This window comes from Rhinatrema bivittatum, chromosome 1 (assembly GCF_901001135.1).
Source record: "Rhinatrema bivittatum chromosome 1, aRhiBiv1.1, whole genome shotgun sequence".
Classification (NCBI taxonomy): domain Eukaryota; kingdom Metazoa; phylum Chordata; class Amphibia; order Gymnophiona; family Rhinatrematidae; genus Rhinatrema; species Rhinatrema bivittatum.
The window spans coordinates 264,295,434-264,320,650 of record NC_042615.1 but is presented as its reverse complement, the minus strand read 5'-3'; the positions used below and the strand labels follow the sequence as shown (position 1 = coordinate 264,320,650).

The following is a 25,217-nucleotide window of genomic DNA, read 5'->3' as shown; positions in this document are numbered from 1 at the left end:
GAATTCCCACGTTGTATTATATAGAAGTATATAAATACTTTTTTTTAAAAAGAAGTTGTTCACTATTTCTGCTTTATCTTGTCCTCCTCACCTTATCATTTCCTTGCCTGCTTCAGAATTATGATCCCTCGCTGCACTTTTTCCTATCATTAACATACCTTTAAAAAATGAATCTTATCTAGTCTTTTCTACAAGCACTCATTTTGAAGACAACTGTACAGCAGTTTCACATGATCCCTTTCTCAAAATATTGAAGCTGTCTGTATAACCATTGGTGAATTATGTTTTAAAGCTTTTATAGCATTAAAGCAAAATGAACTGCCTCTTGCTCCGTTTTAAATGAGATGAAAGTTCGGTATTACATTCAATCAGAAAATCTATCCCCTGATTTTACAGTCCGTTTGCGTCATTTCATCTGTATTGGCTGACAGGAAAAAAAATTACTCCCTGGCACTCTAACAAGGCTCTAGGTGGAAGTTGAATGCAGTGGTTGAGAAAAGGTGCAACAGAATAAGCATAAGTACTTTTGCCTTTTCTGAACTGCTTGGTCAACCTTTCACAGAAGTGGGTCCGGGCCATGGGTGACACTGAGGGGCAGATTTTCAAAGGGGTATCTTACGCGCGTACCCCCCAAAAACCTGCAACAAGTTCCCCCTGCACGCGCCGAGTCTATGTTAAATAGGCTCTGCGGCGCACGCAAGCCCCGGAACGTGCATAAGTCCCGGGGCTTTCCTGGGGGCGTGGCGCAGTGGCGTGTCATCCGGGGGCGGGGCCACAGGTGTGGTTCTGGCCCGGGGGCATTTCAGGGGGCGTGGTCGAGGGGGCGTGGTCGAGGCCTCCGAAACTGCTCCTGGGCCGGGGAATCGCGCAGCCAGCGCGCGCGAGTTACGCCTGCCTCGGGCAGGCATAATTCTTCAAACAAAGGTGGGGGGGGTTAGATAGGGCTGGGGGGGTGGGTTAGGTAGGGGAAGGGAGGGGAAGGTGTGGGGGGTGAAAGAAAAGTTCCCTCTGAGGCTGCTAGGATTTTGGAACGGCCTCGGAGGGAACGGAGGCAGGCTGCGCAGCTCGGCGTGCGCAGGCTGCCGATTTTGCACAGCCTTGCACGCGCCGACCACGGATTTTAAAGGATATGCGCAGCTACATGCGTATCTATTAAAATCCCGTGTACTTTTGTTCGCGCCTGCTGCGCGAACAAAAATACGCGCGGGCGGACTTTATTAAAATCTACCCCTGAATGTGTAATACTACTCTGGAATGGAATTCATAGGTCCAGGCCGTTGCTGATTCAGAGCCATGCACGGGGACACACGTATGTCAATCATAAGCATTATCTTAAAGCAAAGCAACACTGCTGTTCAGATTAGAAAAGTACCAACTCTTTGCTATGTTGCTTTATCTCTGGGTCTCGTCGCCAGGTCTCCTTTCTTGGTTGCACTATTACACTTTGAGGTGAATTTTAAAAGCCCGGCACACGCATGAATCGGGGGGATGCGCGAATAAGTCGGGCTGGCGCACGCCGACCCTATTTTAGAAAGCGCCCAGATGCGCGCATAAATGACGCAGCGTGCACATCTTGAAACTTTTTTTAAGAAAGGTCAGGGTGTGGGCTTGGTCTGGGTGGGGCACGGGCATTTCGGGGCACGAACCTGAGATGTGCGCGTAAAAACGTTAGCGCACCCAGCGTGCACCGAGGCCCCCCTGCCGCGTAACTTCACTTCTGCTATGGATGCCGTGTAAGTTAAAATTTAAAGAAACCCAGGCAGATCTGCGGGGTTTTAAGGGTTGGGGCTAACTGGGGGGAGGGAAGGCTGTCAAACCAGGGGGGGTTGCAGAACATCTCTCTTAACTGGTCAAACTGAGGTGGGAATGGCGTCGGCGCACCCCGATTTATGTGGTTAGAAACAGGATTTGCATGCACAAGCACGTGCCCACTTAAAATCTGGTGCATATGTGCGCGCGGCCAGGCTATTTTATAACGTGTGCACGCGCGCCTGTTGGAAAGTTACCATCCCAATTTCTTAATTTTTTTTAATTGAAAGTTTTGCATCGCCTGCTTTTAGGAATCTCCTTCCCTGAAATCCACTCTTCATGCAGCATTCCTCACTTTACATGCAGTAAACAAAATATTTTCCCTTAGAAATGAACAATGAAACCTAGAACTAAACGATGTCATGTTAACCACTGGATTTCTTTAAACTGGTGACGGAATTATTTAATATATTTATCCCACTACCACAGCTTTAAAGGCTTCTGAAGCTTAATTAGTTCTATTATCCAAGCTTTTAGAAAGGCATTATTACAGGAGGTAAAACTGGAATCTCTGGACCAAGAAAAGGATGTTGTAGAAGATTTGAGCTTTCAGGACCACATAGGTACTTTCGTCAGGTGGGACTGCATGACTGAAGAAAAGATTTTTATATCTAGGGAACGGGGGCAGACTGACCATTTGCACAATAGGGCAGTGCCTGAGGGCCCACAGCGCTCTCCCTTAGCCTTGGATGGGTAGTTAGAGGCCATGGGCCCAGATCACTGTCAGTCTATCCCTACTAGAGAATGTTGTGGAGCAGGAATCAGGGGATATAGAAACATAGAAACATAGAAATGACGGCAGAAGAAGACCAAACGGCCCATCCAGTCTGCCCAGCAAGCTTCACACACTTTTTTTCTCTCATACTTATCTGTTTCTCTTAGCTCTTGGTTCTATTTCCCTTCCACCCCCACCATTAATGTAGAAAGCAGTGATGGAGCTGCATCCAAGTGAAATATCTAGCTTGATAAGTTAGGGGTAGTAGGGGTAGTAACCGCCGCAATAAGCAAGCTACACCCATGCTTATTTGTTTTACTCAGACTATGTTATACAGCCCTTATTGGTTGTTTTTCTTCTCCCCTGCCGTTGAAGCAGGGAGCTATGCTGGATATGCTTGAAGTATCAGTTTATTCTTCTCCCATGCTGTTGAAGCAGAGAGCCATGCTGGATATGCATCGAAAGTGAAGTATCAGGCACATTTGGTTTGGGGTAGTAACCGCCGTAACAAGCCAGCTACTCCCCGCTTTATGAGTGCGAACCCTTTTTTCTTCTCCCCTGCCGTTGAAGCAGAGAGCTCTGCTGGATGTGTGTAGTATCAGTTTTTTCTTCTCCCCTGCCGTTGAAGCAGAGAACTATGCTGTATATGCATAGAAATTGAAGTAACAGGCTTATTTGGTTTGGGGTAGTAACCGCCGTAACAAGCCAGCTACTCCCCCCTTTGTGAGTGCAGATCCTTTATTCCACATTTCCTCTTGCTGTTGAAGCTAGAACGATGTTGGAGTCACAGTAAGCATGTGTACGTTTATTGAATAAGGGTATTGTCTCCAGGCAGTAGCCATCATTCTGGCGAGTCACCCACTCTTCACTGGCGAGTCTTCATTGGCGAGTCACCCACTCTTCATTGGCGGCCTCTTGACTTTATGGATCCACAGTGTTTATCCCATGCCCCTTTGAAGTCCTTCACAGTTCTGGTCTTCACCACATCCTCTGGAAGGGCATTCCAGGCATCCACCACCCTCTCCGTGAAGAAATACTTCCTAACATTGGTTCTGAATCTTCCTCCCTGGAGCTTCAAATCGTGACCCCTGGTTCTGCTGATTTTTTTTCCTACGGAAAAGGTTTGTCGTTGTCTTTGGATCATTAAAACCTTTCAAGTATCTGAAAGTCTGTATCATATCGCCTCTGCTCCTCCTTTCCTCCAGGGTATACATATTTAGATTCTTCAATCTCTCCTCGTACGTCATCTGATGAAGATCCTCCACCTTCCTGGTCGCCCTTCTCTGTACCGCTTCCATCTTGTCTTTGTCTTTTTGTAGATACAGTCTCCAGAACTGAACACAGTACTCCAGGTGAGGCCTCACCAAGGACCTGTACAAGGGAATAATCACTTCCCTTTTCTTACTCGATATTCCTCTCTCTATGCAGCCCAGCATTCTTCTGGCTTTTGCTATAGCCTTGTCGCATTGTTTCGCAGACTTCATATCATTAGACACTATCCCCCCAAGGTCCCTCTCCTGCTCCGTGCACATCAGCCTTTCCCCCCCCCATCGAATACAGTTCATTCGGGTTTCCACTCCCCATATGCATGACTTTGCACTTCTTGGCATTGAATCTCAGCTGCCATATCTTCGACCACTCTTCCAGTTTCCTTAGATCCCGTCTCATTCTCTCCACTCCTTCCGGCGTGTCCACTCTGTTGCAGATCTTAGTGTCATCCACGAAAAGACAAACCTTGCCTTCTATCCCGTCCGCAATGTCGCTCACAAAGATATTGAACAGGACCGGTCCCAACACCGATCCTTGCGGTACACCACTTAAAAACCGCTCTCTCTTCAGAGAAGGTTCCATTTACCATCACACATTGTCTTCTGTCCGTCAACCAATTTGCAATCCAGGTCACCACCTCGGCACTCACTCCCAAGCTTCTCGTTTTATTCACCAGTCTCCTGTGCGGAACCGTGTCAAAAGCTTTGCTGAAATCCAAGTATATGATATCGAGCGCTCTTCCTCGATCCAATTCCTTGGTTACCCAGTCAAAAAAGTCAATCAGATTTGTCTGACAGGATCTTCCCCTGGTGAATCCATGTTGCCTCTGGTCCATCAATTCTCCGGACTGTAGATAGTTCACTATTCTCTCTTTCAGCAGTGACTCCATTACTTTTCCCACCACCGAAGTGAGGCTGACCGGTCTGTAGTTGCCAGCCTCCTCCCTGTTCCCACTCTTGTGAAGCGGGACCACCACCGCTCTTCTCCAATCACTTGGCACCACTCCTGTTTCTAGGGATCTATATCGCATGGAGACTGGATTACTAGATCTCCGCACTATCAAATGACATATGTAAAACTCCTACAACATTTTTTTCTTTGAAAACATCAATGAAGCAAGACCTAAGAAGGATACAGTATAACTTGTTCCATGATTGTACTGTATTCCCCGTAAGCTGTGCTGCATTGCTAACAATACAGTGTAGCACACCTTCCAGAGGCAAAAATAAGCTATGATTTCATGCTGTTAGAATGTCTTCTGGTTAGCCTCTAAACACCGCAGGCCATTTATCAAGCTGCACTCTGTGCCGCAAGCTCAATAGGTGGTTTGAGACCTGCCAGGGAAGGTAAGGAAGTTCTTGAAACACACTACAGGAAAATGAAACAAGGCAGTAAACTTTTGTTAAATTATTTTTGCTTCCAAACAATGAATATCTCTTTATTATTGTATGATGTACTTGTAACTGAATCCTTCAAAACAGCTGACTGCCTAGGCATGTCAAAGTGTTGCTTTAATATTTATTTATTTTTTAGGAAATGGTGACATTCAGAGTCACATGCGGGGGGGAAAAAAAATCAAATATTTACCTCATTCCAAATAGGATTCAAGTTATTCTTTATCACTTTGGTTTTTTTCTTCACTCCTGAAAAAGTGAAAAACAAGTCAGAAGGCTTACAGGTGAATTTTCAAACATTGTGCGTGTAAAAATTAGCACTTGTGCACATCATATACGTGAACACATGCTATTTTCAAAACTGTAACTTACACGTGTAAATTGGGGGCTGCGAGTAACTGTGCATGTAAGAAAAGGACTTGCCAGAGGGCTGCAGGACGGGCCTAACATTTACACAAATAAGTTGCTATTTTAAAAACTGACAAAGTGATACACACACATCTTTTACTTGTGTATATTTACTTCTGCTCAATATCTGGTGTAAGTGACCATAAATAACGTTAAAGTGAAAAAATGGCTGGATAGAGGGTCTGGGAACAATGGGAGGACTTCAGACTGAACAGCCAGGAGGGTCTTCATGAAACTGCAGATGGATTGGACGAACCAATAGACTAACTGGTAAAACTGCTTATTTCATTGCCATACGCATGTTATAAAATCCCGTGATTTAGTGTGTAAAAGACAATTTCCGGGTGGTAAGTGTCAAATTAATAGGATTAAAATATGCACATGTATCCTTTTAAAATTAGAAGTACAAATATGCGGATATATGACTTGCACACACTTATCCAGCTAATTTCCAACTTATTTGGCTAAGTAGCATCTTGTCTCTACTTAGACGGACAAATTTGAACTTGTTTGGATATGTTGTGGCACTTATCTGACTATATTCCGATTTATCCATGAACGTGGCGCTTTTTGGACTTATCCGGCTACGTGCCAATACTTAGCCAGATAAATTGGCATTTATCCAGAAAAGTCTGAACTTCCGCAGCTCATGGTTTTTATATACATTGTGTACTCGTATTTTGTAACCTGTACATATCCTTTCCACACAGGTAGCAACTTTGTGCGAACCTATATACATGTATATGGGCATGTGTGAGCAGTTTTTAAAGTTATTCTCTTAGGGCTGGATTTTCTAAGATCGCACGGCTTTCTGAATCCCAGTGGTAACGGGGGGTGGGCCTGCAAAAGCCAGCAGTGATTGCACCACCGTGGTGTTATCGCTGCCGGCATTTGCACCCAATAGCGCCACCATGGAAGGTGGTGCTATTGGGACCGCTACTGGCGGCGATATCGGGTCTTACCTCATCACCGCCAGTGAAGTTACCGCCGCGTCCGCCCCCACGCCACCCCGACTCCTCCTCTTCCGGTCCCAACTCCGCCCCTATCAAGCTATGGCATGCGAAAAGTCGATACCAATAGAAAATGACCCCCTTAGTTTGTTTTCACACTACAAAAACACGGAGAGATTAGAAAACGTGCTGCAGTTTGACGGGATTTTTCCCACACACATGTTGGAGATCATTTTAACCAGGGACCATGGATTCAGGCATACACAGGGTCAGGGAATATTTTACAGCAAAAGATTTGTGCCAACAGTCATTTATAAACCAGAAAAAATGTTGTAAGCAGTGGATCGAAATCATGAAGCAAATTTTAAATGCAAGTGAGTGATTTAACATTTTTTCCAACCTTTCTGCATCTGGCATTTTTTTCCCTCCCTCTCAATTCCATGTCCTCCTTACCTACAGTATCTATTTTAGGGATGTGAATCGTTTTTTATAATGAATTGAAATATCATACGATATTTCTTAATTTGTTATACATCGGTTAAAACACGAAACGAACATTTTTTCCTCCGAATTTCTGTGAAAATCGTTTTTTAGGTTAGTACGCACTAACCCCCGTTAGCGCGCACTAACAAAAAAAACGTTTATTTTTGTTATTTTTTGTTACTTTTTGCGAGAGCAGGTGGTACAGTAGCAAACGGTGCTGACGTAGATAGGCATCTTGACTGCTCCCAGTGAGTAGATTTCTCAGCTAGGTAGCCCACCTTTCCTCTGGTCAGCCTGCCAGTTTTTCAAAGTTTTTCAGAAGCCCCTTCGGAATCTTAATCTGGGGTCGGTGACACGGGAGGTGGACTCAATATGGAGGTTTCCACAGCTTGGGCTATCTACGTCAGCACCGTTTGCTACTGTACCACCTGCTCTCGCAATACCTGCTGCTGAGAAATTTGCATTTGCAGGGCATTCTGTAACTATTGCTGCCCTGTAGCAAGGATCAGGATCACCTGCTCCATCTTCCCTGCTTAGCGAGCTGCCTCCAAACTATGAGCATCTCTGGGGAAAGTGGGGGGGGGGGGGGGATATACAAAAAAACCCCTGCAGGCCTGTTTGGCCCTTACTCATTGCTTCATCCCTGACTATACAGGCGAGGCTAGGCCCTTGGCCTGTTGAGGAACTGGGAAGCCCCAGGTAAAAGGGAAAAAAGCTCTGCATAGGTTATTTTTGTTTTGTTTTTTCCTCTGCTGCAGCTGCGGTCTTCTGCCTGGGCTTCCCACTTCAGCAAATTGATCCCACTGCTACCACCATATGTGATAACTTGGAACAGCCATGGCAAGGGAAACAGCCACTAAATTAAAGGAGGCAGTCACCGACTGTTTCCTTATATACAGTTTATTTACAAAGATAAGCAAAACAGAAAACAAAACTGCTCACCTTGCAGAGCTAGGAAAAAACCCAATTAAATGTAAGTGGTCCTGGCATTTAATGGCTTCCTTCTGCTTCCCAGGGCCTGCTTAACCCTTCTAAGCCCTGAGTTAAGCTCTGCTGAACGGCTCCTCCCTTCACCCAGGATTCCCTGTGGGTCTGGCTCTTAAGAAGAACCAGGGAAGACAGCTATGCCTGGTCCCTTAAGGTGACCTGATGGAGTTTCTCGTAGGCTCCCTCTCACACTCCCTATGAAATCACTGGAGTAAAGAAAAGAAGGATGTGATTGGGGAACAAATTTTATCATGTGCCATTTCTGGCATTTTCATTTGAGGAGAACATTTTTTTTGCCCTTTTTCACCCAGGGGTGCTCAGCAAACCTCTTCCTCCTCAGAAAATCTGGCCACCACAGGGCCGGGCAGCTTCCTGCCAGCGGCTCCTGTGGTGCATGCAATAGCTGCAGCACCTGCATGAACTGCAGCAATGAGTGGGGTAATCAGACAGAAAGAGGGCTGTGCAAGTAAGGGCCAGGGATCCCCACTTTGTGGAGAACTCAACCATTGCTAGGTTAGACCAGGCAGCTCCCTATTGCCCCTCTCCCTTGGTGCATCCACCAGCTGTCGGACCTGCCTGGGGGTCTGGCAGCAGATGCGAAAGGATGGAGGGGGTTTTTTTTTCCATTTTTATCACAAGTGTGTAAATTGTGACCCTAGATATGGCAAAAAAAAATTCAAATATTCAGTAGGCTTCAGTAAAGTGATTTTTCCATAGAATAAGAAATTCAAAACAAAATGTTATGATGTGAACCTGGAGGAAAAAAGGATCAAAATTAGCCGGGTTCTGGAGAGGTGAGGTAGTTTATGATTCTTGGTTGAGAACTGCAAAGGCTAGACCGTGTTATGAGAAACATATAAAAACTAGGGGAAAAAAACAGAGTAACTGCAAATGAAGGTTCATGGTGTTATTGCCCGATAGACAGCATTTGCAACTGAGCTGCCAGCCCAAATAGGGCAGGAAGAAACTGTGCCAAGCCACAAAAAAAATATAAGAAGCTTCTTTCTCCACACAGCACTAGTGCATCATCTTCCTCGCTACCAACATGAAGTATGTATGAAGAGATCAGTGATGCAACACAGTGCACCTTGCTCTCTCTTTTTGCTGTCATATAGTGGCTGGGAGATAAACCGCTACACGGTTTTCATTCTCTGCTACCGTTTAATGCCTGTCAGGGTCTTTGACGTCAATTTTCAAAAGGTTTAGGATAACTAAGTATGGGATATAGGAACCAAAATTGTCCCTTTTGTAAATTTACTAGGGCTGAATGCCTAAATTTAGGATCCTAGTTTTAATAGGTGTCTAAATTTAGGATTGTAAACAGTGGGCTGATAAGGGAATGGAGTTGGGGCAGAAAAACCAATGTCCCAAGGTAATAAGGGTGAGCTTAGCTACGTGCACATTTTAGCACAAGGTTATACATATGTTTTTGCGCGTACAGCTTTACTCCCGCTACAACAAGGAGTTTTGTTCACAAGAAAATGTGGCATAATAAATGACAGCAAAACCGTGCACAAAATTTAGTGCTTCTCCATGAGTAACCGCATTTTGGGGCAGCAGTTAGCTACCCATGGAGCCATAAAAGAATGTATAGCTCTTGGAGCTGGATCCACTCGCACTAGTCTTGCTCCCCAGTCTCTCTCCCCGGGGCTGAAGTTCTTTTACTGGTGGAGGGAAGGAATTTCTCCTTCAAGAACCCGAGTGGCAGGGGTGACACTGTAACTCTTTTCCTTGTTGGAGGTATAAGCCTTTCGCCACTGTAGAATACTGCAGGTGCTAATAACATGCAGGAAACTCAGATGGCATGTCCCAAAAAAGTAATCTTTTTGCAGAAGATATCTTGGTTAGGTGAATGGCACAGTTCAAAAACAAGTTCTTAACACCACAGCTGGTCCTTACAGTTCATAATCCTTTCTCTAACTGCGCAAAGGTCTCTTTCTACCAGGCAAGGGAAGCACTCAACCCCCAGGGCATGGATAAATGAGGTTCCCAAATGGATAAAGGTACCCTTATTTGGGCAGGACAACCCCCTCCAAGTGGTAAGAAAAACTGGATAACAGTCTCTGCACAGAGTCCCAATTTACCTCCTCCCCAGGGTGAAGACTCTCAGAGGGTGTCCTCGGCATTATTCCAATTTTTGATCTTATTCACAGTTCTCCAGATGTGTCTCTCACTCACTCTCCGGATTCCTGGATGCAGGGCATCCTCACAGGAACACACAGCTCTCCGATGCTCCTCCTTAGGGCAGGAAAGAAGCAGCAAAATCTTCCTCCTGGCTCTTCCAACCAAAAAGTCTCTTTCCAAAAACCCCAGAAGCTCCTTGCAGCAGGTCACCACCATTCCTTTGTCTCTAGGAGGGTGCAGAGGGGCAGGTCTTCCCTAATCTGGATCCCCCAGGGAAAGGTTTCCCGTGACCTCTTTGCAGACCCAGGGGTCCTCTTCTAGGCTTCCTACCATAAAAAAAAAATTTGCAAACACCCAAACAACTCTGGAAGCTAATCCAGACGGCCAGTAAGTGGACTGGAAGGGCAGCGTCCCAGCCTCTCTCAGGGATGCCAGGCAGTGTTTGCCTGAGTCCTCCAAAAAAGCCGGTGCCTCGGGCAAAGGTAAGGGGGGGAGTTAGGTAGGGCTGGGGGGCGAGTTAGGTAGGGGAAGGGAGGGGGAAGGTGGGGGGAGGCGGAAGGAAAGTTCACTCCAAGGCCGCTCCGATTTCGGAGGGGCCTCGGAGGGAACGGAGGCAGCCTGCGCGGCTCGGCGCGCACAAGTTGCACAATTGTGCACCCCTTGCACGCGCCAACCCTGGATTTTATAACATGCGTGCGGCAGCGCATGCATGTTATAAAATTGGGCGTAGATTTGTTCGTGATAGGTTGCGTGAACAAATCTGCGCCTGCGCGCAGGTTTTAAAATCTGCCCCTTAGCTTACTACATGGAAAGTTAGTTCTTTTTTAGCATGTGAGATAGAAAACATGTACTGAAGTTCACTACACACTTTTTACTCAAATCTCATTACAACAGGGATGAAGGCAGGTGCCTAATTAGGCACCTAACTTGGGGCCAGATTCATTCAAGCTTTTCTCCCATTTTGTGTGTATGGGAAAAAGCCTTCATGAATCATGTACTTGGGATCTTAAAGGTAGTAAATTGAATAGCAACTTAAACTTTGGTCTTTAAGGGGGGTCATTTATCAAAATGTGCTAAGGTGTTTTTGCATGTGAAAAGCCCTGTTAATTTGTCAGTCTGCAAAGTGCTATTGCACAGACATAACTATACCTTTTTCAGTAGTGTTAAGCTGTGTGATGGGGCAGTAAGGTGTTAGTGTATTGTCTCAGAGAGAGAGAGAGAGAGAGAGAGAGAGAGAGAGAGAGAGAGAGAGAGAGAGAGAGAGAGAGAGAGAGAGAGAGAGAGAGAGAGAGAGAGAGAGAGAGAGAGAGAAGCCATAAAGCCCACCCCCTAGATAGTTATTTGTATCCCTATAGGAGGCCCACCTAGTAACTCGAGGTGAGGTTTAGGTATTAGTGTAGAGGGTTAGGGGCCATTCTGACATTCAACGTGAGATGTACGAACAGAACGGTGGTCTCTTGTAATGATTTGATGACTTTTGGAGTGAGGAAACTCACCCAAAGATGAGATTTGTTCAATGTTCTCTCCACCTAGCTTGATGTTACCCAGATAGAGCGTCCATCAAGCTAGGTTGAGAGAACCTTGCACAAACATCATCTTGGAGTGAGTTTCCTCACTCCGAAGGTCATCAGATCTTCACAAGAGACCACTGTTCTGTTCGTACATCTCACGTTGAATGTCAAAGTGGCCCCTAACCCCCTACACTAATACTTAAACCTCATCTCGAGTTACTAGGTGGGCCTCCCATAGGGATACAAATACCTATCTAGGGCGAGAGCATTATGGCTAGTCTCCCTCCCTCCCTGGAAATACAATAGGTCTGGCACTTAAACTGTCTATTAGCATAAACCATGCCCCTTTTGCTATCACATGCAATACTTATTGCATTTTGATAAATCCACACCTATAATTTAGAATCCAAAATGTATGTGAATTTTCAGTTAAACATTGGCATGGAACTTAGAGGCCTAAATTTAGGAAGTCAGTTTCTTTTTTAACTCATTTGTTTTTTTATTTTTAATTCTGTTGTTTTTATGTGTCATTTTTATTTCATTTTATATTTAGGTTTTAATATTTTATTGTATGTCAATCTGTTTTATAACAGGCTTTGTTGCCTATCTGGTTTATTTTGTTTTATGTTTAATATGCTTGATTATGAATGTTAATATGGAAACTGCTTAGTAATGCTGATAGGTGGTTTATAAATGTTAAATAAATAAATAAAATTGACCTGTTTGTGCAGCTGGGAAAAAAAGACCTCCTTTGTGTAACACAGAAGAACCAGGTTCCCTAATGCCCACCCACAATAACAAAACCAATAGGGAATAGCTGCAGGAGTTCACTTTAATGAGGCCTGATTAGCTTCCTTGACTTTCTATCATCCATCTGCAAAATTGCCTTAATGGATCTTTACTGAAAAAAGATAACTTCCACAGACACAGAATGAGAAAAGGTCCCTTCCGAACAAGAGCTGATCTGCGAAACATTTCCTGACCAAAAGCAAGCACGTTTCATTTCCCGGACCCTCATGATTTTCTAGGCCTACAGGCTCCTGAAACAATGAGTGCAACATCAGTTTATTTATAAGCATTTGGCATTCCACTTTTTTTGTAAAAGGTAAGCACAAGATGAATTAGCATTAGATATCTTTTGCTGAATGCTATAGATTATTTTTCTCTGTCTACATCTAAAAAGGGATTTCTAAAATAATTTCATATATGTAGGCAACCTTTGGTTTCCCTAACTAAAAGGTGTGTACCATTAAGCCGGGGAGGTGCTGTGTAGCAATAAGTGTGAGAAGTTTGGGTTTTGCTCCCCCATGTGGGAACCTGCAGATGGTGCAGATGTGCTGGCTGCTTGTCACCCCAAAGCACCTGTAATCCTCACGGATTTTAGTTTGGATTTTGTTGATGTAGGTGCTCCCCAGCTCCTATCTTCTAATTTTTCTTTCCAACAGGATCATTCTTTAATCGGCGATGTGCCGTTATCACAGCAGTACAATTTAAATCAGAGGAAGGGGAGGAGTGTGGGCGATAATGTTTTCCCATTATCGCCGGCACAACCGCAGGAAATAACCACACCTTTTCCCGTGGCGCTATGGGGGTGAAAGTGTGTGGCCTGGCCGCAACCGCGGTGGGCGAAAACGCACCACCGTGTGTTGTGAGGCTTGGAAGTTTTTCCACCTTTCCAGTTTCTTACTTAATTTTTCCCCTTTTGGGTTTCAAGTAATATTTTTGTCCACTTGGAGCTGATGATAACCCTTCCGAGGGACACAAAGGAGTTAACAAGATCATCTAAAGAAAGGGGTCCCAGTAGAGTGCTCTGCTAGAGGAAACAAAGAAGACACAAAGGAAAGGTAACAAGAAATTTGTTGCATTTAGGGGAAGTCAATTCAGGGAGGGAGAAGTGCCCACTCGACACTACATAAGGAGTAAAAACAATTCTGGAAAGTACAAGGGACAGTAAAAGGGGTAAAAGGGGTAATGTGTTTGGAGAGAGAAAGTACCCTTCAGTTGCTACATAAGGAGTTAACTTGGGAAGTCGAGAAAGATTAAACTAACTTAAATCTGCATAAACTGAGGAGTTTAAGGAACTGGATACAAGAAGGAATTCTGTGCAAATAGAGAGCTTCCACTAGAAGCAGAGACTTTTTTTTAAGACCTGGAGTCACAAGTTTATTATATTTATCTGCTGTTTATTATTTATTGCTGCTAAACAAGCGAAGGAGAGAAGAGAAAATATTATTAACTCATCTGAACAAACTATCAGTAAACATGTTGGAAACCACCAGTCATCTGCTGTGTTTTTATTGGATGCTGAGACTGTATAATTATTTATGCTGTGAAGTGAGGGACAGGAACAGGACTAGAATTGCAAAGGAACTGTGTGTAAGAGCTATTGTTCGTCCTCACAAACTGGAACTCATGGCCTCAGGTAAAAGCTATCCAGTAGGGAGAAGGAGTTGAATAGAGACTGAGAGAAGTTGTGTAGAAAAGGTCCATTTCTCCATTTTCTTTATCTATGCCCCTGAGTGCTAAGTAAAAGGCTTCGTCCCATGCAAGGGTTACATATAAATAAACAAACTAAAGAAAAAACCATTTCCTTGTTTTTGCACCAGTGTCAGGCTATGCCATGCTATGCTTATGCAAAACAAAATTTCAGTCTTGCTAATTTAGCATCTGCCTGGTGTTATATTCCCTATCTCTGATTATACAATACACAGAACTCCCTCTTGGGAAGCCAGCAAACTAAGCTATGATCCACTAAAAACCACAAGTCAGACTGCCTACAAATACATTAGTTGCATAATTCAACAGGTATGCTGATTGCAAGTTGCTAACCAGTCTGAACTGGAATTATGTTGAGGAAAACCAACCTGGATACCTCACAGTCTGGGAGGAGTGCATTTACATATGTTTATGGAGATTAAGATTCTACACTGTCTCAAAAAAAAAAAATATGTGTGTGTGTGTGTGTGTATATATATATATATACACACACACACACACACACACACACATATATATATATATATATATATATATATATATATATATATATATATATATATATATATATTAGAGCTAATTCCAGCTACATAGTTGACTCTCCAGGGAGGCAGGTGGGAATTGGAGTGGAGGAGTAGCCTAGTGGTTAGAGCAGTGGGCTACAAACCAGGAGCCCAGGGTTCAGAGACCAAAATTAGAGTCCTGCTGTCACTCCTTTTGACCTTGGGCAAATCACTTTACCCTCCATTGTCTCAGGTACAGGCCGATACAGTTCAGTGCACTCCAGCAGAGCGCACTGTTAACCCACAATTGGATGCGTGTTTTGGACGCGCTAGCTTTACCCCTTATTCAGTAAGGGGTAATAGCGTGTCCAAAATGCGCGTCCAACCCCCCCCCCCCCCCCCCCAACCTAATAGCGCCCACAACATGCAAATGCATGTTGATGGCCCTATTAGGTATTCCCGCGCGATATAGAAAGTAAAAGGTGCAGCCAAGCTACACATTTTACTTTCAGAAATTAGCACCTACCCAAAGGTAGGCCAAAGGTAGGCGCTAATTTCTCCGGGCACCGGGAAAGTGCACAGAAAAGCAGTAAAAACTGCTTTTCTGTGCACCCTCCCACTTAATATCATGGTGATATTAAGTCAGAGGTCCCGAAAGTTAAAAAAAAGTAAAAAAAATAGAAAAAATAATTAGAAAGGTCGAAAACTGGACGCTCAATTTTGCCGGCGTCCAGTTTCCGAACCCGTGGCTGTCAGTGGGCTCAAGAACTGACGGCAGCAAAATTGAGCGTCGGCTGTCAAACCCACTGACAGCCGCCGCTCCTGTCAAAAAAGAGGCGCTAGTGACGCGCAAGTGTCCCTAGTGCCTCTTTTTACCGCCGGCCCTAATTTTAATAAATTAAAATACTGAATCGCGCGCACAGGATACTGGCCTGTGCGCGTGCCGGAAGAGCGGGCGCTCACCCACTCTCCCGCGATTTTACTGTATCGGCCCGTTAGATTGTAAGCCCTCTGGGGATAGGGAAATACCTACAGTACCTGAATGTAATCCACTTTGAAGTGCTAAAAAAAGTGGAATATAAATCCAAATTAAAAAAATATATATTCCTGCTATCTATGGAAAACACTGTTTCTGGTAAGAAAACTTTCTTTTTCCATTGATAAGCAAGCTGAATTAGCCATTACATGTGGGAAGTCCCAAGCTGAAGGATGCAGTGGCGCATTTACTGAGTAAGCAACCCAGACTCCACCATAAAAAGTAGACTGCTTCGAGAACAGATTACGTAAAATTGCTTGTCCAAATTTACTGTAAGTCCTTGAAAGATTGTCCAGACAGTAATGGGACATACAAGATGTGAGCTGATGACCAGTTTGCAGCTTTGCAGATGTCTTCGAGAGGCACCTCTCCTACATGAGCTATAGAACAAGCCATAGCTCTCACTTGATGAGCTTTGACAGAGTCTGTGACCTGTAAATCTCCTAAGGAGAAGCAGTGTTGAATACATTCTGCTATCCAGTTAGACAATGTGCATTTGATGACTGCTAAACCAAGTCTGTTTGGGTTGTACGACACAAAGAGCTGAGAAGCTTGGCAATGCGGCTGAGTTCTTTTCTTATAGAAGGCCTGGGCATGTTTACAATCTAAGGTATGAAGAAGGGCTTTCTGTCTTTATTGCCTATGTAGTCTTGGAAAGAAGGTAGGCAATATAATGGATTGATTGTTATGGAAAGCAGAGTCAACCTTCGGAAGAAACTTTGGGTGAGTACCAAGGACCACTCTTTTGTGAAAGAACTGCATGTACGGTGGATAGTGAATGAGAGCTTGGAGTTCACCGATTCTGCTAGCTGATGTCACCACGACAAGGAACACTACTTTCCATGTCCAAGTACTTGGACATGGAAAGTAGTAGTCCAATGGCCCAGAAGGTGGCTTCATCAGTTGAGAAAGGACAACATTCAAGTTTCATGGAACTGGCAGTTTTGTACCAGAGGCCTGATATGCCATAAACATTTCATGAATCTGTATACCAGCGGGTGAGCAGAAATTGGTTTACTGTCCACCAGAACACAGTAAGCTGCTATGGCACTGAGATGTATTCACACAGAAGATGTGGCAAGTCCTGAGTCAGAAAGATGGAGCAAGTACATTAGTGTAACCCTTAGCAAGGTTTTAACCCCAAGGGCATACAAACATATTTATTTCTTTAGGGCTGCTCTGGCTAGCAAATTTACTCCCATGCTTGACTCTTCAACCTGTAGGGATTTTTTTATGGGGGTAAGTTCTCGCTTGTAGAGTGGACCATGGTGTCTTGCTACAAAATGTGTTTAAATAATGTAGTTGCTTCCCATGAAGTGAGAGGCTGGATAAATCAGATAAGAAAATAGTAGGCTGCTGAAAGAAAGTAAAAAACTAGAAACACAATGAATCTTTCACTACATACTAAAAAAAATGTTTGATGTTGAAAACTTGGATTTATGTTAACGTGAAGAAAATGGAGGAAAAGACCTCAGACCTCTGACATATCTCATTTAATGAACTTAAAATATGTTGCGTAGTTTGCAGTCATCAGTCAGAAAAACCTCCATCCATCCATTAATCTTTATTCTTTCTGAAACTTAATGTTTTGATTTTTCCATGGTTATATAAAAAGAGAACCTATCTTAACATAGTTCTTCTCTTTGACCAAAATGGATTGTTCAAACGATCTGCTGCTGACATGGGCCAATCATTTCGCCAACTAGGCTGCCTCAGGGCGAAACTGTTTCTCTCATATCCAAGTATTTATGAACGGAGCTTTGCTCCATTCCGCCCTGAGGCAGCCTAGTCGGCAAAACGATTGGCCCACGTCGGCAGCAGATCGTTTGAACAATCCATTTTGGTCAAAGAGAAGAATTATGTTAAGATAGGTTCTCTTTTTATATAACCATGGAAAAATCAAAACATTAAGTTTCAGAAAGAATAAAGATTAATGGATGGATGGAGGTTTTTCTATTTTGATCAGAAAACAGGAGTGTTATCTTCTGAAAGCTAGCTAAGAAATGTATTAAGTTAGTCCAATAAAATTTCTACCAAGGACTTAAGGTCTTTCACAATTTCTCTCACAGTTGCATGAAAATAAACAAAAATGTTAAAAAGACAATACCTATTTATTAGATTAACTTACTACATTTCATGACTAGATTTTATGAGCTAATACTCCCTTACTCTCAGGTTAGAACTGAATGATCAAAAGAAGGCATTGCCAGAAAATAGAAGTGAATCATAAAATCCATTCCAATGATAGAGTGAAGGGGCAAGGGGATTAAGTGGCAATATGATTTTATAGCTCATAATGAGTTAAGAAACCCAGGACTTCACTTCCATCTTCAGTGATGGCAGGGCTGCAGACAGAGATATTCCTCAGCAGAGACCTCGCTTTGCATTTGACTGCATGCCACACACAGTTCCCACTTACAACAGGTACTATGCCTGCTGCAAGTGTCAAAGTGGTGCCCCGGGAGAGAGAGGAAAGAATTCCATTGGATAGGGGGGAGGTAGAGGAACATGGGCTGTAGCATTCCTGCATGAAAGTGGTGGGAGCAGCAGCAATACTCTTCCTGCACTGTTACACGTACCATCCGTGGCAGACCCACAGCACGGCCCCCTCACCTTTCTACGTTGACTCCAGCTCCTGGTTCCTCCTTGTTGGCGGCGGAGGGTCGTCAGCTCCGTCCTCGGGCCTCCCCCGGTGCCTCCAGCCCTGCCACAGTCCCCGGCGTTCCTGGTCCAGCCACCACTTCTCGTCGGGCCTCTCTGCGTGGCCCGCAGAGAGACGCTGCTACTCGCACTGTGTCCCTCCCTAGGCGTGCACACACACCATTGATGTTTAAGTAGGGACCGCGGCGGGAACCTAGCCGTGGCCCCAGATGATAATGTCAACTCAGCTACAGTATTTAAGTGCAGGCTCTGCTTCCTAGGGTTGCCTTTGCAACAGGTCTCCTCGCTGGTCGAGTACTTGTTGCCTCCTAGAGATTCGTCTCATTTCTGCATTTCTGTTCCTCATTGTTCCTGGTTCCTGTCTCGTTGTACCTACCTTGCTTCATCCCTCAGACTGACTTCACGGATTTGACTCTGCTTTGCCTGACCACGCCATCGACTCTCTCCAAGCCCGGACCTTTGCTTCGCCTGGCCACACCATTGATTATCTCCAAGCCCTGACCTCTGCTTCGCCTGACCACTCCATTGACTCTCTCCAAGCCCGGACCTCTGCTTCGCCTGACCACTCCATTGACTCTCTCCAAGCCCGGACCTCTGCTTTGCCTGACCACGCCATTGACTCTCTCCAAGCCTGGACCTCTGCTTCGCCTGACTACGCTATTGCTTATCTCCAGACCCAGACCTCCGCTTTGTCTGACTATGCTATTGCCTATCTCCAGACCCAGACCTTTGCTTCACTTGACTACACTATCTCCATGATCAGACCTCAGCCTTGCATGCCACTGCCTTCAGATCACCACCAGCCTTGACTTAAGCCTGCTCTTTGACGCCTCTCCAGCTTACTCCCTGGACGTGGTTCACTCAGGCTCCGGCCTGCTCTTGCTCGAGCGCCCCATCTGCCTCCATTCCATTGGCGCCCGAGTTTCCAGGACTCTACCCTGTCCAGAGTAAGACTGTACTATCTCTCACCTACTGCCTCTGGGCTGAACCAACTTTCACCTCGACTACACACAGAGGCCCACCTAAGTCCTGCCGGCCCCAGCACCCAAAGGCTCAACCTGCGGGGAACGAGGGCTGGTATAGGTGAAGCTCCAGTGGCCTCTGTCTATCAGCCCACTCCACCTGCTGATGGTGGGGAACCATAGGTACTTACCTACGGGTTGCATCAACCCCACCTTGGCCCAAGGGTCCACCTCTGGCACAACATGCACTGCTGGACCACACTGCCTCGCTTTGAATCCTATGAGTTTTCAAGGATTTCACACCTGTGCCCTGCTTCTTCCAGGCTGGTAGTCCCACCATCTCTATCAACTGCCCAGCAGCATTGCAAAGTATGCAAATCGGATGGCATTCTGCACTCCCTTTCAGTCAGTGTTACTACAGCACAACTTCCATGAACCCCCCCTCCTCAGACTCCACCAAGAGCACTCCTGGAGGAATTCTGTGCAACTGCGCAGCGCAGAATTTGTGTAGAATTCCTCTCCTGCACAGAATCTACATGTTTTTGTGCAGAATCTGGAGAAAGGTCCAGTGGCCACCAGGAAAACCCATCCCGCTCATGGCTAAAGATCAGGGCAGCCAACAGCCCGTGAGTGGAGCTTAATCCACTTGCAGTTGAGGATCAACATCCGGGCCACAAGCAGAAGCAGCCGAGGAGCAACTAGGAGCAACAAAGCCCGGAGGGCTATAAACAGAGCCCATCCCACTCACAGCCAAAGATCAGGGCGGCCAATTGTTCACAAGTGGAGCCCATCCTGCTCAAGTCCGAAGAAGATAGAAGCAAGAAAGCCTGTAAGAGAGGCAAAAAAACCCATGAGAAAAAGAGGAAGTGTGGCACTGTGCATGTAAGGGTGATTGTGTGTGTGAGAGAGAGAGAGTGAGGCAGCCTGTGTGAGAAAGTGTGTATGTGAGGAGAGATTATGAGGGCGTATGTATGTGAGTGAGAGATTGGGAGCCTTTATGTGTGTGAGAGAGGGATTGGGTGTGTCTGTGAGCGGATGTGAGGGAGGGTGCATGTTTGTGTGTGAGGGAGCCTATATGCAGGGATGTGTGTGTGAGAGTGAGGTAGCCTGTGTGAGGGGTGTGGGTGTGTATTGCAAGAGAGAAAGGGAGCCTGTGTATGGGTGTGTGTTCAAAGAGAGGGATGGAGCCTGTGTGAGGGGAAATGTGTGTGCTAGAGAGAGAAGGAGTTTTTGTGTGTGAGTGTGTGTGTGTGTGTGTGTGTACGAGAGGGTCAGAGGAAGCCTGTCTGAGAGACTGCATGAGAGAGCGGTCAAACTCTGGAAGTGAAGGTTGGGGGGGGGGATGGAGATATAGTGAAAGAGGTAGAGCCTGGAGGGGAACAGGAGAGATAGCTGAGAGCTCTACAGTGGAGATAGCTGAGAGTTGGGGCCCGAGAGGGAAGAGTGAAAGGAGTCTGGCCATGGAAATAAGGAGAGAGATGGAAAGGACAGTCTTACAGTGTACTTTTCAGGAGAATTCTGCTCAAAATAGTTAAAACTCTGCTTCTTTGAGTAATAACTTTTCTGTATTACATTTTAAATTAATTACTCAAAGACTATGATATATTTTGTGTTATCTTGACCACTATATGGTATGCAGAATTTTGCAGAATTTAAAATTTTTGTGCGCAGAATTCCCCCAGGTTAATATTATATATTTAAATGATAATAATAACTATTATTATGCTACTGTGCATACTTGTACCCATAGTGTGAAGAGGTGTTCCTGGAGATGGGGTTCAGAAGGACCCCTAAATTCATCAAAATGCTATAATTTTGTATGGATAATGTCCGTGATAAGAAAAAAGGCTGTGTCTATGATACATTTTGAATTACTGCACCATATGCTATGTTAGCGCTTTGCATTGGTCAGGGCTTCCCAAACCTGTCCTGGGGACCCCACAGCCAGTTGGGTTTTCGGGATATCCACAATGAATACGCATGAGACCAATTTGCATATCATGGAGACCGTATATGCTAATATAGCTCATGCATATTCATTGCGGATAACCTGAAAACCCAACTGGCTGTGGGGTCCCCAGGACAGGGTTGGGAAGCCCTGACATAGGTAGTATTGTGGGGAGGGGGTGTTAACGTTTTTGCACCCTGTGTTACTTCTACTTTCACATAGCTTAACCCCAGGAAAAAAGGGGTAGTTAAAAGCATGTGTTACACTATCACACGATGAGAAAATGCCCTTTATTAATCTCACCCCTTTGAAAAATTTGCATCTATGGCATTAATGCCATAACACATTTTGATGAATGACCCTGGGAGTTTGCACTTTCACGCATGCTTTTACATTTTTAAAAGTAGGCATGTATATTTTCATGGAAAAACTATCTGCACAAATTAGCAGATGTAAATGTGTGGTGATCATTTTTCTGAACAATTTTCAAAAGGCAAAGTAAATGCATACTTTCACTTTGAAAACCAGTGTGAAGACTGCAAGTCAAAAGTATCCACAAACTTTGCACCAAAGCATGCAGTTTTAAAATTGCTCCCAGAATGTATCTTCTACATCATCTTATAAATCAAAATGCATGAACAGATGAGTGCTGAATATATGCAACGATCCTCAGGTATCCTAGTAGCATGTTGGATTGGCAGAATACAAGATGTAGACTGAATGAATGCATGCATTCCAGAAAGCAGCAGCTCTACATTGGCTCTGGGACTGGTATTCAACCACATGATTGGCCAACATAAGCCCTTCCTTTCATTCTCTGGATTGGTAATTGGACCATTTCATTTCAAAACACCATAGCTCATTGCCTAAATAATTTATTTTCTCTAAAAGAAAAATTCCTTAAAAAGCCATATGAGATGAGACTGAAAGACCCTGGTTGGAGAACAGAAGGAACAGTGGGGATATGATACAGAAATGTAAATACTTGAAGGGTATTAATGATGCATGGGAATTGAGCCTTTTCCAATGGAAAGTAAGCTGTAGAACTAGGAGTCATAATATGAAATTCTAAGGGGGTAGACTCAAGAACAGCATCAGGAAATATTTCTTCATGGAATGGGTGGTGGATGCATGGAATACCCACCTGGTAGAGATGGGGAAGACAAGAACAGTGATGGTATTCAAAAGAGCTTGGGAAAAGCACAGGGAATCCCTAGTAGCTAAAGGATGGAAATGAAGATAAGGGGTAACCTACACAGAACATTTACTACCCATAGCATAGGGCATGGGGATAACCTGCATGGAGTGACAGTTACTACACTTTACAGAATAAAAATAAAAGAATGAATAAATAAAGCTTACTGGGCAGTCTGAATGGACCACATGGGTCTTTTACTGCCATCATTTACTATGTTACTATGTGAAATGTATTCGTGACATCTCTTCTCATTCAAAGAGACATTAAACTTATCAACATCAAGAACTACTTTACTTCACACTGAAGGCTTCTTTCTCATCCATGTAGATGAGATAGCATCACCTATACCAAAAGGCACATTATTTGCATTAGCTATTAACCAAAACTGCACAACCCAGATAGTGGGTCTCAACCTCCAAGGAAAGATTTTGGTAACTCAGTTTGCTTAGGAGGAAGATCCACTGGGTCTTCGAGCTACAGAAAGAGAGTGACCAGCCCGAGGTCACGTCAGGAGCCAGTGGCAAAGGGGATCCTCGCCCCCGTGCCAGGAGCTATCCTGCCCGAATGCCACGCCAGGGCTGAGAGCACTGACCCCTCCTCGCCTCCTGCGTTTGGCAAAGCCGCGAGGAACTCACTTAGACAAGGAGGGTGCCATGAGCAGGGAAAAGGGGCTTCCTGGATGCACAGATGGAGCAGGAAAGGGAAAGGGAAAAGCGTGGACAGGAGGAACACAATAGCGACTGCAGTGACCCGAAGCCCTGGCGCGCCTTGCAGCCTCTTCAACCGAGCCTTCCCGGCAAGGAATGCCCTTATATGGGTAAGCAGGGCAGCACGCGCCCACCCTGCCGCGCGGGGGGCCACGGCCACCTCAAGGAGCCGAGGGGCTGCGGGACGAAAGCCAACGCACGGATTTCCCATTGCAGTTGGGGGGGGGGGGGGGGGGGGGAAAACTCCCTAAAACTCAGGCGTCACTTTTTTTTTTTTGGGCAGAATAACTCAGAACGAACTCTTTCCAACCTGTGCATCGCAGCCCCCACGGCACTCACCTCGAAAGCTCAGGCTGGCCACCGGGTCGCTGTGGCGCTCTCCCTTCTCGACGTTGGGGAGGCTGCAGGCTCTCTGCAGCACGCAGCGCAGCATTGCCGGCCCTGCCTCTCGGGACGGACCAGAGGTGCGGGCAGGGGCGAGGGAGGACTCCCCTCCCCCCCTGTCAGCGCGTGGCGCCCTTCGCGTCGGTGGCGGGGGCTGCAGGGCGCGCGGTCCTGCCCGGGGGCAACGCTGCGAGTGATGCACAGCCAAGCCGGCAACCTCTTCTCTTCCCCCAAAGCTCCGCCCAACTAGTCCTAGCTGGCCTGACACAGAAGAATGAAGTCTGCAGTTGTAGATACAAATCTGTATCGATATACGTTTAGGAGGGGGAGAGTTGTGTCGGTTGGATTAGGGGTTGGTTTTTTTTTTTGTTAGTTTGTTTTTTTAGGAAAAAGGATGCCTTTTCTACAATGCATAAACATTGTTATATTCCGGGTATATATAGTGTAGGAATGAGCCTGAGAGGAGAATGACACCAAGCAGATAAAACAGCCAGCTTATGCCAGGTATGATGCGACCTATCAGTAGTAATCCAAACACAGGACACAATTTTTAAAAACGATTGGGGGTGCTAAACTCAACCCACATCACCCTTTCCTCGACTCAGTGAAAGAGTTTGCTTATTGTGGTGCCCACGCACCCACAGCATCCACATACCTGGCACCTATGAACCAAAAAGGCAGAAATACAGGTCAACAAACAAGCTGTAGGTGATACGTTTTTTTAATTGGACTAACTCAATACATCTGTGATGAGCTCCCAGGGGCAACACCAATATCTTTTTTGAGTTTTAGAGCAGAAAAGTAATTTCTATGCACTCATGTCATAACAGTAATAGACTATTGTATTGCAATGTATTGGGGCGTTCCTGGTGCTATGCTTCGGAAGCTCCAAATAGTCCGAAACATGGCCACAAGAATTGTCATGGGTAGGTCCAGACGGGAGTCAGCTCCTCCCCTTCTCTTGAAATTTCTTTGGTTACCTGTGAAGCTACGTTGTAAATTTAAAACTTCTTGTACTCGCTGTGAACATTTTGTATAGAAATTGTCCCCTCACATGGGGGTAGATTTTAAAAGCAGCGCACGCACATGTACGCCAGATTCTATAACATGCGCGCGCAGCTCTGAGGCTAAAGTAAGTTGCTCCCCGGCCCAGTGATCCCCGGTCCAGAGGCCGTGCAGAAGCCTCTGGCCACGCCCCCACCCCTGGACGCGTGTAAGCCCCGGATTTACACGCGTCCCGGGGCTTTATGCGCGCCGCCGGGCCTTTTTAAAATAGGCCCGGCGCGCGTAAGACCGGTTATGCGAGTAAATCCTCTGGATTTACGTGCATAACCTTTTGAAAATCCAGTCCATGGAAGACATCTGCTAGAAATGTACGTTCACAATACAGCTGCCAACTCCAGCTTCCATCAGTTAAAGTCTTTTGGCAAGCTAAACTACAAAACCGATCGTTCTCTATGGTAATCCCTAAGATATGTAACAATCTTCCTTTATTGATTAGGGAGGAGAAAGATCTTATGCAGTTCCATCGCCTAGTAAAGACTTGGTTATTGGTTTCTTAGGTGTGACTCCTCTGTATTATTGTCAGCGGCACTAGACAAGCTAACCCTCTTTGGATTGGTATCCATAGTCTATGGCAACTTTAGAAATGGTTTTATAAGCAGATGTCAAG

General features: G+C 45.2%; 1 protein-coding gene across 4 annotated transcripts in view; it reads right to left on the bottom strand.

Moving 5' to 3' along the window:
• The window catches only part of DYSF (dysferlin), a 731,032-nt gene extending 707,284 nt beyond the window's left edge, over window positions 1–23,748 (bottom strand). For all 4 annotated transcript variants that reach the window (XM_029594483.1, XM_029594497.1, XM_029594488.1 and 1 more), the window contains exons 1-2: window positions 23,501–23,748; window positions 5,381–5,436 (exon numbers count right to left, since the gene is read on the bottom strand). In XM_029594483.1, the coding sequence (XP_029450343.1) occupies window positions 5,381–5,436; window positions 23,501–23,594 (150 nt within the window). In that variant the 5' untranslated portion in view covers window positions 23,595–23,748. The remainder of the gene's footprint in view (window positions 1–5,380; window positions 5,437–23,500) is intronic.
• Between the last annotated feature and the right edge of the window lie 1,469 nt (window positions 23,749–25,217).